The 13,488-nt window shown below is 42.6% G+C and overlaps 2 protein-coding genes across 2 annotated transcripts in view; one reads left to right on the top strand and one right to left on the bottom strand.

Moving 5' to 3' along the window:
- Nucleotides 1–12,892, top strand: part of LOC148861606 (putative serine/threonine-protein phosphatase 2A regulatory subunit B'' subunit TON2) — a 106,464-nt gene extending 93,572 nt beyond the window's left edge. Inside the window, exon 12 of the mRNA XM_088982193.1 lies at nucleotides 12,706–12,892. Within this exon, the coding sequence (XP_088838319.1) occupies nucleotides 12,706–12,820 (115 nt within the window). The 3' untranslated portion in view covers nucleotides 12,821–12,892. The remainder of the gene's footprint in view (nucleotides 1–12,705) is intronic.
- LOC148861609 (monothiol glutaredoxin-S2-like) lies at nucleotides 11,464–12,298 on the bottom strand. The gene has a single exon (XM_088986203.1). The coding sequence runs from the start codon at nucleotides 12,083–12,085 to the stop codon at nucleotides 11,774–11,776; it is 312 nt and encodes a 103-aa protein (XP_088842329.1). The 5' UTR covers nucleotides 12,086–12,298; the 3' UTR covers nucleotides 11,464–11,773.
- Nucleotides 12,893–13,488: the final 596 nt, after the last annotated feature.

Genomic DNA, 13,488 nt, shown 5'->3' on the forward strand with positions numbered 1-13,488 from the left:
TAAATAGTACACCCACAAATGCTATGGTGGATACAGGTGTTGCACACAACTTTGTTTCTACTGAAGAGGCAACTAGATTTGGACTTGCCCCCACCAAGGAAGTTGGTTGGATGAAGGTCGTGAACTCTAATGTCAAACCCATATAAGGTGTCGCTTGTGGAGTAGTCTTGTAATTTGGTGACTAGGAAGGAAAGATATACATCTTTGTTTTGCCCATGGATGATTTCCAGGTTGTTCTCAACATGGAATTCTTGACTCAAATGAAGGTGGTGCCCATGCCCTACCTCAATTTAGTGTGCATATTCAATGACCAGGCTCCTTGCATGATACTGATGGGTGCCTGAAATGAAGACTACCCCCCAAGATGCTCTCAGCATTGCAGCTCATAATTGGAGTGCAGAAAGGAGAAACCACTTACCTAGCTACATTGGTGGACTCTAACCTACCCAACCAACCAACCAACCATGTCTCCCTCCAACAATTACAACAGTCCTAGATGAATTCAAGGATGCCATGCCTTCTAAATTGCCAAGAAGCTTCCCCCAAGGAGAGAAGTTTGATCACAAGATCAAATTAGATCCTGGCGCCAAACCACCAACTCACCCACCTTATAGAAATGTCTCCTCCTGAGTTGGTCGAGCTCCGAAAGAAGTTGAATGAGTTGTTGAATGTTGGATTTATTCAACCTTTCGAGGCCCCTTTTGGAGCACCACTTCTATTTCATAAGAAACATGATGGATCTCTTCAGCTTTGCGTTGACTACTAGGCCCTCAACAAGCTTACTATCAAGAATAAGTATCCTATACCCCTGGTGGGCTACCTCTTTGATCAACTCAGTCAGGCCAAGTACTTCACCAAGCTAGACTTAAGGCCAGGGCATTACCAAGTTCGCATTGAAGAAGGCGATGAACACAAGACCACTTGTGTAACCATATATGAGTCCTATGAGTTTCTTGTAATGCCCTCCGGGCCCACTAATTCTCCTACCACATTTTGTACTATGATTAATAGAATATTTTATCCTTATTTAGATTAATTTGTTATTGAATATATTGATCATATTGTAATCCATAGTAGAACCTTGAAGGAACATGTTGACCACCCACATTGTTTTCCAAGTCTTGTGAGACAACAACCTATTTGTTAAGAAGGAGAAGTGTTCTTTTGCCATAAAATAGGTGGAATTTTGGGTCATGTAATCTAAGCAGGCATAATCAACACGGATCTAGCCAAAGTCAAGTTCATTCAAGAATAGAATCTGCCCACCAGGGTCACAGAACTTCGCACCTTCCTTGGTCATTGCCCTCACCAACCTACTAAACAAGACAAACACTTGGGCTTGGAATTAAAATTTTCAAATAGATTTCAATGACGTGAAGCAAGGTGTCTCTACAAAACCAGTCATTGGCTTGCTATATCCTAGCAAGCCCAATGAGCTACACACAAATGCTTTTGACTTTGCCATTGGTGGGCCTTGATGCAAGAAGGACACCCTATCGCCTACAAGAGCCACAAACTGAATGATACTAAGAAGACATTGTACAGGAAAAGGAGATGATTGCCATTGTCCATTACTTTCGCACATGGTGACATTATTTGCTTGGCTCTAAGTTTGTAGTTAAGACTGACAACATAGCCACCAGTTATTTCTAGTCACAGGAGAAGTCGGGCCCTAAGCAAGCTTGATGGCAAGATTTCTTAGAAGAATTTGACATGACTCTAGAGTACAAGCCAGGGCCGATGAATAGAGTTGCCAATGCACTTAACAAAAAGGCCGAGTTAGCAACTTTATCCATGGACAAGCGTCCATCTAGTAGCCAAATCAAACTGGACCTCATTGATCGCACCAAAAGACTCTAGAAGGATTTCATAGCTCAAAGTTTATTGACAATGACTTAAAAAGGGAAGGCTAGGCAATTTTGGGTCGATGAAGGCCTTCTTTTGACAAAGGGGAGGTAGATGTTTGTACTAAGAGTTGAAGACTTGAGGAAAACTCTCTTATGTGAATGCCATGACAGCTTATGGGCAGAACATCCAGGGTGGCAGCATACCTTGGTCCTTCTACAACATGCCTACTATTGGTCCCGAGTGGAGGACTATGTTTGAGAGTACACAAGGACATGCCTAATTTTCTAGCAAGACAATCCAAAATGAGCTAAGCTACTTGGAATTCTACAATCTCTTCAACCCCCTCATGACCTTGGGAGAGCATTTCCATGGATTTCATCAATAGCATTCCCAAGGTGGGAGATTATGCATCAATCATTGTTGTTGTTGATAGATTTTCCAAGTATGTTACATTCATCCCAATACCAAAGCACCCTACTAAAGGCGCAACATATATTTTCTTAAAGCCTGTTGTGAAGTATTGGGGAGTGCTATAGAACATTGTTAGTAACCTAGATCCTTGATTTACTAGTGCCTTCTGGACAGAACTATTCAAGCTTCTTGGTTTCAACTTGAACTTCTCTAGGAGCAGCCATCTAGAGTCAGATGGGCAAACAAAGAGAATGAACTTCCTCCTCAAAAAGTACCTTTGCCATTTTGCTTCAGCTATATAAAAGAATTGGGTTGATTGTTGGACATTGCACAATTCTCTGCCAACACACAAAAGAGCTCCTCCACCAACTAGAGTCCTTTTGAAGCCATCAATAACCAATTACCAAGGTATCCGCACACCATTGACAATGACCACCAAGGAAGAAGCCCTTAAGCCTTTACCTTCACTAGGGAGTAGAAAGATTACCTTGACCTCACCAAAGCCTCACTAGAGAAAGAAACCAGAAGAATGAAGAAATGGGTCGATTTGGGTAGAAGACCTAAAAATTTCCAAGTAGGTGACCTAGACTTAGTTAAACTCCATGCCCATTGCCTTAGGTTTTTCCAAATAGTACATCCTAGGCTTGCGAGAAAATATGAGGGGCCTTGTGAAATCATAGCCAATGTAGGTCCAACCACCTATAGACTCCAATTACCCCCTTGGCTGAAAGTCCATGTAAGCTAACTTAAACCCTACCATGTCGACACCCAAGATAGATCTCGTAACCAAACTCAATGCCCACATCTAGCTTACCAACCACCCAAGAATCGATCCCATTGACTCCATCCTCAACCATAGGTTGTCCTAATTAGGGTTGTTCATGGGTCAGGTTGGGTCAGTTTAAGACATTTTATTCAACCAACCCGACCTGATTGGGTTACTAAATCATCAAACTGAAACCAACCGACCTAAACATGAAGGATCGGTTTGGGTCAATTTATTGGTTTAGTCAGTCAGCTTATGTCTATACCTTTAGGCTACACGGTTTATGTTCAACTAACTACACTTGGTCCACGTCCAACCATGCCAACTTTAGTTTTTTCTTTCAAGTTTTTGTCTATACCTTTAGGCTACATGGTTTGTTTAATATGTTATTCCAAAAGTCCCTTACCTCGAGCGGGGAATACCTATTTATAGTTGGGTGTCCATGTCCTAGATGGATAGGGCTCCCAGGGTTGTTGGGGTGAGGTTGTTCGTTGAGGTCTTCAGGAGGTTTCCTCTTCCCGGGCGGAGTTCGCTTCCTTGTTTGTGCAGGACACTCCTTAGTTGTACTCTTCTATTACGCATGTCGTCGACATAGCCTAAGAAGGGGGGCAGCCATGGAAATTGCCACATGGCTTCCTTGGCCAACTAAACCATCACTTGAACACCACTCCCCTAGTTCCAAAGTCAAGGAGTGTAGTGCTCGGTCATGGCTAAGCGTGGAAGAGTTCTGTGGTCTTTGGTTGAGGAACTTTAATTTTTTCGAATTGGTTGGCCTAGGGTAAGCCCAATTTGTTGGGAAAACTGATTGGATCAACACTCATGCTGTTTTCGTTACGAGTCGACAAATGCATCGTTTGGTCTTTTGAGGTCATGTGTGTGCGAAGCACAACGTTGAATCGGCGTTGTTGACCTGGACCATTGGTTGCCTTTATAAAAAGGGGGTAGGCGAGCCATTTCACTTTTCCATTTGGGAAGAGCCTGTGCCTTGGAGTTTGGCTGACATCCCTTGCTTGATATGTTAAGTGTCTCGAACTTCTTTTTTCTTCGGTAAGATGTCTTCCACCACATCTTCCTTGTCTTCCCTTTTCACTTGGTACACTTCGGAGGATGAGAGTGAGGGTAGTCCTTGGCGCCAGGTGACTGAGGTTATGATGAGGTCCAAGAGATTGGTGCCCGGGAGACTGGTGCCGGCGAGGTTGCTGAAGTTGATGTGGAGTCGGAAGAGCAATCCGTCAAGGGGAGATTTGGGGAGTGGTTTGCCTCGGATATGTGTAGTCTTTTTCCAATCGAACTGACTTGAATTCGAAAGGTGTATCGCATTCTTGAGGAAAACAAATTGAGGTGTCCTAGGATCGGTGAGAGGGCCACTTCGGCCCACCCCGAGGAGATTTGTGTGTACATTCATAGTTTGATAGCCAACCTTTGGTTCCCTTTAGATCTTGGGGTAGTGGCCAACTTGAGGTGGTATCTGGTCCTGCCTGTTCAGTTGATGTTGAACTCGTTTTGGTACCTGGTCGGGCTGCTCTGCTACTACACTCTTGAGAATATTGAGATTACCCTGCCAATGTTTAGATACTTTCTCCACTTGAAGAAACACAAGTAGGGGTACAATACCTGTTGGCCAAGCCAAACACCAAGGTGCTCATTGGGGCTCCCTCTTCCATTAAGCATTAGAAAGAGGGTTTTTCTTTCTTAAGTGTCGAAGAGATCAGTCGTTCTCCCTTGCCCTATTCGCTCTGAGGACCAAGGATAAGGGTCCTTCCCAAGCTGAGCTGTTGAAGGAGGAGATAGTTGTTGTAAGTAGGATAGTGCAGGTGCACATTGAGGAGTACACATTGTCTTAATTGTTGACCTTGGCTGGGCTAATGTGCCCTTTGGCTGATCAATCCCAGTCCGGTCCATGGGCTGCGCGGTTCACTTGTTTTCATTTGGTTATGACTTTGTGGTGAATTGTGTAGATTTAGACATGGGTGGTGCTGAGGAGAGAGCTTGACGTATGAAGGCTACAACCGCGAGGAAGGCACAGACGGCTAGGACCTTGGGTGCAAAGCTTAGGGCCATGGAGCTCCAGCACCACTCGGATTAATGCATGCCTTGACAGGAGAAGAGGCTGAGATCGACGAAGGATGTTGTGGTGGTTGACTTCGAGGAGGCCACGATCTAACTCGGGCAATCCTCGTCGCAAAGGGAGACATTTCGGAACACGCTTCGGTTGAGGGCACGGTCGGCATATATGTGCCTCAATGATCAGTTTGATCGGAGGACACCCTTGAGATGGAGGGGGTGGACGAGTAGCTTGTCCGGGGTGTGATGCTCCCTAACATCAGGAAGGAGGCTAGTAGCCACACCAACAACTTCCTGGAGAGTGCAAATCTTGATCAAGTCATGATGGTAAGTTTGGCTTTACTTGTTCTTCTTTGTTTCTCTTCTTTTGTACTAACTATTCGATGCCTTGTAGTCGATTTGTTTGGTCATCGGCCTTGTCGATCGCCTCTATAGGTTGCGACGATTTTATGAGTCACGAGAGATAGAGAATGCCCAGCTAAAGGCGAAGTTGGCCAAGTTGAAGCGCGACATCGAGGAGAGAGACGACACTATCCGTAAATTGAAGGACCACGTCCATGATGTCAAGGACGCACAAGATGTGTTGAGGAGGGCGCCTAAGGAGGCTGATGCGAAGATAGCTTAGGGAAAGGAGTAGGTCGTCTCCAAGTATAGAGCTATGGAGGCTCATCAGAACAAGCTGGATGACTATGCTACCAACTCCTGGAAGGAGAGATTCACTCTCTGTTAGCAGAGGGTGATGTGTCAATTCCCAGAGGTGGCTGATGTCGTTTAGGGGTTTGCACGTTTGATACCAAAGAGCCTGATGGTCGAGATGTAGTTGTTGCCAACGCCCAAGAGCGAGTCGAGGATCCTATAGCGGATAGTTGATGCATTGTCTTTTTTTTTGTTATACACAATTCGATATGTCGAGCTTACAATCATTGTATCAACTTTTTTTTCCTTATTTTTTTAAGTTGTTGCACTTTAGAATTAGGTTGGTTAATAGGGACCACATGCCGTGCTTTTGTCCTTGAGTCTTAGGCTAGTTGGAGTTTTGGACTTGTCGTTGTGGTTGGGGTCTTCAACCCTATAGCCTCGGTCTCATATTGGCCGAGGTCATGGATTTGATGCTAGATGATTGAGGTTTTCGACTTCATGGCCTTAGTCTCATATTGGTTGAGGTCATCATCCTTTGCTGGCCGAGGTCTTGGATCTTCGATGGCCAAGGTCTTAGCTCTGATTCTCGTCGGCTGAGGTCTTTGGCTTAGTGGCCTCGGTCTTATGCTAGCCAAGGTGCTTTCAACCTCTCAATGTTTCTAGGGAGAACGGTGCCACTTGGTCTTGGAGAGTTTCTCTCTCTTTGACTAGGCTAGCTATGGTCCTTGGTTAGCTCTGCCCCAACTACGAGTCGGGAGGGTGTGCTAAGTTTGATGGCCATCCTCTTGCCATTGTGGCAGGGACGTCATTCCCCTAGTGCCCGTCAAGAGCTTGTTCTAACCTCGACCACGTGTGGTCGGTCGGGTCTTTTGTGAGTTTGCTGTCATGTCGTGACCGTTGATTAGCGTGGAGTTCGGCCATTGGAGTTCAACCGGGTTGTATGTGGACGTTTGGTATTTGTGCTTGAAGTAAATTTTTTGTTTATTGAATTTGTACAGCCTCGTTGTCTTTAGTGCTTGGCGCCAGTTTCCATTGATACATTTTTAGTCCTGGCACTATAGCTCCTTGGAGTAGATCTCCCGCACCTAGTTTCCCCTTTTAAGGGTCATCCCGCCCGAGATGATGATGATGACCCTAACCAGGGGAGCTCGGGCTAGGGGCTCGTCAGTGCGGTGCAGTTCTTCCTTGGGTTTATGCTCTTTAATATCGATGAACCCATGGAGGTATTTGCATTGGACGAGGTCTTCCAAGTGGTGGCAATATTCAGTGTTGTGGCCATGGTCTCGGTGAAAGTCACAAAACTTGTATTGATTTCTCTTGTTGCCCTAGATTTTCATCTTCTCGGGCCACTTAACGAAGTTGCGGTCATGGATTTGCATTAGTATGTTGGCCCACAGAGCGTTGAGCAGAGTGAAGTTGTGATACTTTGGCGGTGGGGTCCTCGGTCTGCTATCATGTCGATGGTCTAGCCTCTTGGCATCTTGGTTTGGTCTTCGGCTGTCGTGGTCTCTGCACTTTTGTCATGCTGGTCTTCGTCCTCCTTGCGCAGCGCTTGGGCCTCTTCGGCGTTCATATACTTCTGTGTGTTCTCCGTGAGTGCAGTTAGGTTGGGTGGAGGGTTCTTTTGCAAAGAGAAGCTAAACATTGAGGAGCGCAGCCTACTCATGATGGCGGTCACGACTACTAACTAGTCTAGAGTTCGGACTTGAAGGGCCTCGACGTTGAACCTCGCCAAGTATTCCCTCAAGGTCTCTCATTTCCTTTGTTGTACTTGCATGAGGTTGGCCGACATTTTCCAGTGCCTTTTGTTGGCGGTGAATTACGCCAGGAACTGCATCTCTGGGCTGATCCTAGGAGGATATGGACTGTGGAGGAAGGGAGGCGTACCAGCCGCTTTCTCAGTTCTCTAATCTTGACGTCTTTGTCGGCCAAGATCGTGTTCACGAACTTCTCGACTTTTGGGATTGCAGGTCAGTCTCAAACCAAGTTGGATTCTACTACTGAGGTCAGCGACTACTGCAGACATTGGATGGGCTATTCTTTCGTCGGCACTCGAGCAGAGTGATGGGATCTACTGTGGGCATTATGCGCGTGAGGTTGAGCTGGGGAGTCAGGTTTTCTGGGCAGTTGTGGTTGCTCACGGTCAGATTGGGCCCTGTGTGGACCTGCATGGTGCCTTTTGGGGTCCTCGGTGCGAGGGTCAGCTATAGTAGGTGCTTGAGTGGCAGGGCAGGTAACTTCGGTGGCATGTGCTGGTTGCCCCAACGTCTTCATCATGGCCAAGATACGGTTGACCTTCTATTGCATGGCAAAGAATTGTGTGGGGTCGGCCATTGTTTGATGATGGGGCTCTTGATGTGGAGTGCTATGAAGTGAGAGGGACCCCCGAGATGGGGAACGGACTCCAGAGCAGTCGGATGTGTTCTTAGGCATGGTTGCTTTTAGTGCACGAAAAGGGGTTTGGGAAATGACTATTTGTACCTTTCCCACAAACGACGTCAATCTGATGATGTCTGATTCGAGGTATTCCGAACCGAGGACACAATCAAATAATCCTACCAACTGGACGAGGCCGAGGTGGAAGGACGAAGCCTTGCACTGAGATCTACAACCAGGAGAAAGGGTTAGAGGCCTAAGGAGTTGTTCCCCGGGTAGGTACTCTGACGCTCAAATCAGTTGGGTAGAGAAAGATGTGGCCGGGTTGACTAGGTTGAAATAATGTTGATTTGGGCTGAAGAGATAGTGCAGAGAGGTATTCAAAGAGTATTCTTCCAAAAGTCCCTTACCTTGAACGATGAATACCTATTTATAGTTGGGTGTCCATGTCCTAGATGGATAAGGCTCTCGGGGTTGTTGAGGAAGTCGTTCGCTAAGGTCTTCGGGTGATTTCCTCTTCCTTAGTAGAATTCATTTTCTTATCCGTACAGGACACTCATTCTTTTAGGCATGGTGTCGATGTGACCAGAGAATAAGGCAGCCACGAAAATTGCCACGTTGCTTCCTTGATCAGCTCAACCATCACCCGAACACATACCCCCATTCTATAATCTTAAAATGATCAAGTTGAACTAAACTCATGAAGTTAAAAAAAAAAAATTGAATTAGACTCTATAAACTCGACCATCACCCGAACACATATCTCCATTGTAGAATCTTAAAATGATCAAGTTGAACTTTAAGCTCATGAAGTAAAAAAAAATAAAAAAATAAAAAGTTGAATTAGACTCTACAAATCAAGCTTTAGTCTAAGATGGATTTGTCAGTCCACTCAGTCCACTCAATGTCGAGTTAATTGTAAGGCATCAATTGTATTGGGAGTTGTGAGTTCAAACAACAGAAAGACACGTTGTGTGCTTAGTAGGCCCCACGAGCACCCTATCATTAACCCACTAACCCCGGATTAGGCCTAGTGTCTTACACTTGCCCCTATAGAAACTAAAGCCACATCACCAATACTTAAAAAAAAAAAAACCAAAACTGAACAAATGCTCTACTCAATCCAAGTTGCAGTATCTGATGATAAGTTCTGTTGTTAGTATATATACAGTGATATATATTCTTCTAGGAGACACCACTTGACCACCTATTTTACCTTTATGGATTTTGATGGGGACCTAAACAGAAAACATGTTCGTTTTGTCTTCAGTTTGGGTATGGAAAGAATCCTACAAATTAAATATTTATATTGACCATGTTTACTGAATTTATTCATCTCGACACTATGGTTGTTGGTTGATTCTTGAATGTTTATTTTTATCCATAAAATTGGTCATATCTGTAATAAAAACTAGAAAAAAAAGAAGAAAAGTTTTAGTAATTTGATTAATAGGGTTCTATGATACCGGAAAAAAATTTAAGGTCAATTAACTGGTATCATAAAAGAGATAGTCCGATTATTTATTAAAATTTCAAGAGGGTACTAGGGTTGTTTGATTGATCAATGCTATTCCGATACCATGTTTTTCCAGTATCATAAATTTTTCTTAATTAATATTATCAAGAATATAAAATGGTTCATACAAAAATTGAATTTACATTGCAAGCCCCCAATAAAATACAAAAATAAATTCCTTTTTTTTTTTTAATTTCCATTGCTGGTGTGTCCATGTTTTGTTCTGTATCGATCATTACCACAAAGTGCACCTTGAATTGTATATAATTAGGAATAACAACAGGGAACGGGGCAGGGATTATATTCCCCATGCCTGCTCTTGATTCTGAAATTAACCCCCATTCCCGTCCCTGATCCCTATTAAGGATAAAAATTGTCCTCCACTTCCGATCCCCGACGGGGATGGGTTCCTGTGGGAACCTGAATCCCCAAAATTTTTTAGATAATAGTATTTTTTTGAAAAATAAATTTACTTAAAAATAAATAAATATTAAAAATTATAAATAATGTTTTAAATATATTTTGATATATAGCGGGGACCTCAATCTCCATCCCCTACCCCATCGGGTTGGGGAAGTCGGATCCCCATTGAGGATGGGGAAAATTGCCATCCCTTGCACCCATTAAGAAGTACAAGTGCAACATTTTCAGCTCAAGGTGCATTTCACAGTATTAATACTACCAAAAGCTCTTATACAATCATATATTTATTTTTAGTGCAACATTTTCAGCTTGAGGTGCATTTCATGGTATTGGTAACCTAAAGTAGTAAATAATACAAACCTAGGGGGGCATTTGATAACAGTTGCATATGCTGAAAAACTTATTGTTTTGTCTTTTGGTAAATGAGATTTTAAGAAGGTTGTAAGCTCCTTAATGGCTGAAACTGAAGTTGGGGCAGACCAATACATTCTTAAAAGTTGGGTAAATTACATATTACTACCCTATATTTTGGAGTAGTGACATTTAGCCCCCTTAACTCTCATGAACTTTCAGATTCCAACACTTTGCCTCCTCTGTTAGCAGTCCATCAGTTGGCTTTGAAAAAGGATTCACATTTGACTGTCATGTGCTTATTAAACATTTCTAAATGCTCAAACTATCATTTTTCTTTATTTATTGCACCATTTTGCCTTTTTCTTTTACATGTTTGACCTCTTTGTGTATGTTTCGTTCTTCTTTTCTCTCACGGACAAATGAGCAAAGCACACATCAGTTTAGTCATCAACACATTGTGGATGAAGGTATGGGTGTCAATAGACCAATTTTGGATTAGACCCATACAGTCCAAAATTAATTTGGATGGATTGGACAGACCAATAAGACATATTAGATTGGATCAATTCGGTTCAAAATATTTATTAGACTGAATTGGACCTGGTCCATCAGTAATAAATTTATATTGGATTGAGTTGGATTTAGTTAATATCTGGTCCATTGATATAAGACAAGAATGTAGGAGTCAGTGGATCAGGTTTAGGTTGAAACCAACTTAAATCAAAACAAATTTGAACAGATTAGACAGTACAGACATTGAATTAATCCGACCCAAAATGGTCCAAAATATTCATTGGATTGGATTGGACCTAACCCATTTATAGTGAACTCACATTGAACCGAATCGAATTGGACCAAATCCAGTCCAATTGACACCCTCAGATGAAGGCGAAATCAGCTGCATTGCCCAACCCATTGAAATGAAATCCTTTTGCCATATGAATCTCAAAAGGGCAGTTTAGTAAATTAATATAATCTAAGTTAAAAGAAACGGGACAAAGTGTTGAACTTGAAATCTAAAAAGAAAGTTCAAGGGGGGTGGGGGTTAATTTATCGGAAATGAAAGTTTAGGGGGCTAAGTGTCACTACCCGAACATACAGGATGCAGGGTAGTAATAATCTGTATTTTATGCTAAAAATTTTATTGTGTTTAATTATTTTTACAAGTTACAACTAAAACACAAAGCAACAAGTCTTTTTGTAGTAACTTCAGTCGTTGACAAACGGCCCCCTACTATCTATAACTAGGTAGCAGTACTAACAAAAGCTTTTATACAGCAGAAAATTAAGCCCAATAGCCAAAAAGCAACAGATAATTCTTAAAGCTAGAGACTAGAGTTGCTTCTCAAAAATTCTACATAGAGCTGTGCTAAAGCCTAAAGCCATATGGCTCCGGCACACTTGAGCTGGGTTTTGAGGGAACCATTGAGTTGGCGAGTCATGACCTCGTTAGCTCCACCAACTAGATTACCGCCAACGAAAACCGCTGGAACGGCTGGGTTACATCCCAGCAACCTCAAGAGAGCTTTCTCTATCTCCTTCCCCTGAGGGTCCTCGTCGAGCTCGTACACAGCAGGATTGACCCCCAGGTCACAGAATAGAGTCTTGATGGTGTGACACATGCAGCAAGAGCTCTTACTGAAGATCACCACCGGCTTCTGTGACACCAACTTCATCACCTTCTCCATGCTTCTGACGCCAACAACAACAACAGCAGCAGCAACCCAGAGGAATAGAGACCAGAATATTGACAATGCAGGTTGTTGAAATCTCAGAAGAAACGATAGTCGAATTGTTGTTGAATGGTGCAATGGGCGGATGTTTGGTTCTTGGAAGGAAATCTGATCAGAAGAGCAAGGCTAGAAGTAGTAGAAGCTGGTGATGATGATGAGAACAATGAGGAGTTGCTGTGATGAAGTTGAGCTGCCGTAAAACCTATATTTATACATATAAGGCCATGAGGTGCTGGGTCGCACTTCACCACTTCACTGTTTAAGCTAAAGCAGAGAGAGAGAGAGAGAGAGAGAGAGAGAGAGAGAGAGAGAGAATGTTCCATTAGATATTTGCTCCTGATCATTACCTGATAAGGACCCCTTTTTTGCTTCTCACCATACAGGAATAACAAGTTGCAGCTTGAAAAATTCCCATGTGAGAAAATGGGGGAAATGCCCAATTGCAATTTAATTATGGTTGACTGGTTCTACTGTTTAGAATGACAAAAATGCCCTTGTTTTAGTTAAGCTAGAAATCTAAAAATTTATCATGTAGCTAAGGAAATCTGATGTCAATTTTTTGGGGATTTTTGCAGTGACTGTATTGGAGCATCTACTAATTTGACAGGAGGTTGGGTCCATTCTTTCACTATCAAGATTTGCATGAAAAGAAAAATAGAAGCTTGGATTTTATCTTATTTGATTCCTTGATGGGGAATGCTGCTAGCTACAGATAACCCATTGTTTTCAAATCCTACAACCCAAATTAATCCACTCTTCACAAATCATCTACTTGATTTCAATCACCATCCACATGAGTCGAGTATATATGTATGTAGAATGGCTTATATAATCAACTTGAAGTCAATAAGATAATACTCATGCAGAGAAAATAAAGCAAATTAAAATTAAGAACTTGATAAGAAGGCCTTTCAATAGGGGTGGATATGAGTTCGGCTTGTGAAAATCTCGATTCGATTTGGTTCAAATTGAGTTTGGAGCTGAGCTCGAATCCAAACTGGTGTTTATTTACCCTTGTTTCCAGTAGATGGTTTGACTTTAATGTGTATATATCAAAATCAAATTTGGTTGCATAGATTTAACTTCAAATGTTGGTATCGCTTCTTGATTTGTTGCCCTCGTAGCTGTGTATAATGGGTTATTAATCAATTATGAGTGAACATGTCAATGCCCCATGCACTAGCACAGATTTGACTACCTTATTATTATTATTATTTTTTAAATTTTCACTGTTATAATTATGGTTTTTGAACCTCTATTGACTCGGATGATTAGATTGTTTGGTCCGGGAATTGTCCAAGCAACCGATTCCATTTTACCCCAAACCTGGTTTTTGGCTAAAAACCATTGAATCGGGC

The sequence above is a fragment of the Nelumbo lutea genome, chromosome 4 (assembly GCF_056320005.1).
Source record: "Nelumbo lutea isolate HS-2025 chromosome 4, American lotus-T2T, whole genome shotgun sequence".
Taxonomy (NCBI): Eukaryota; Viridiplantae; Streptophyta; class Magnoliopsida; order Proteales; family Nelumbonaceae; genus Nelumbo; species Nelumbo lutea.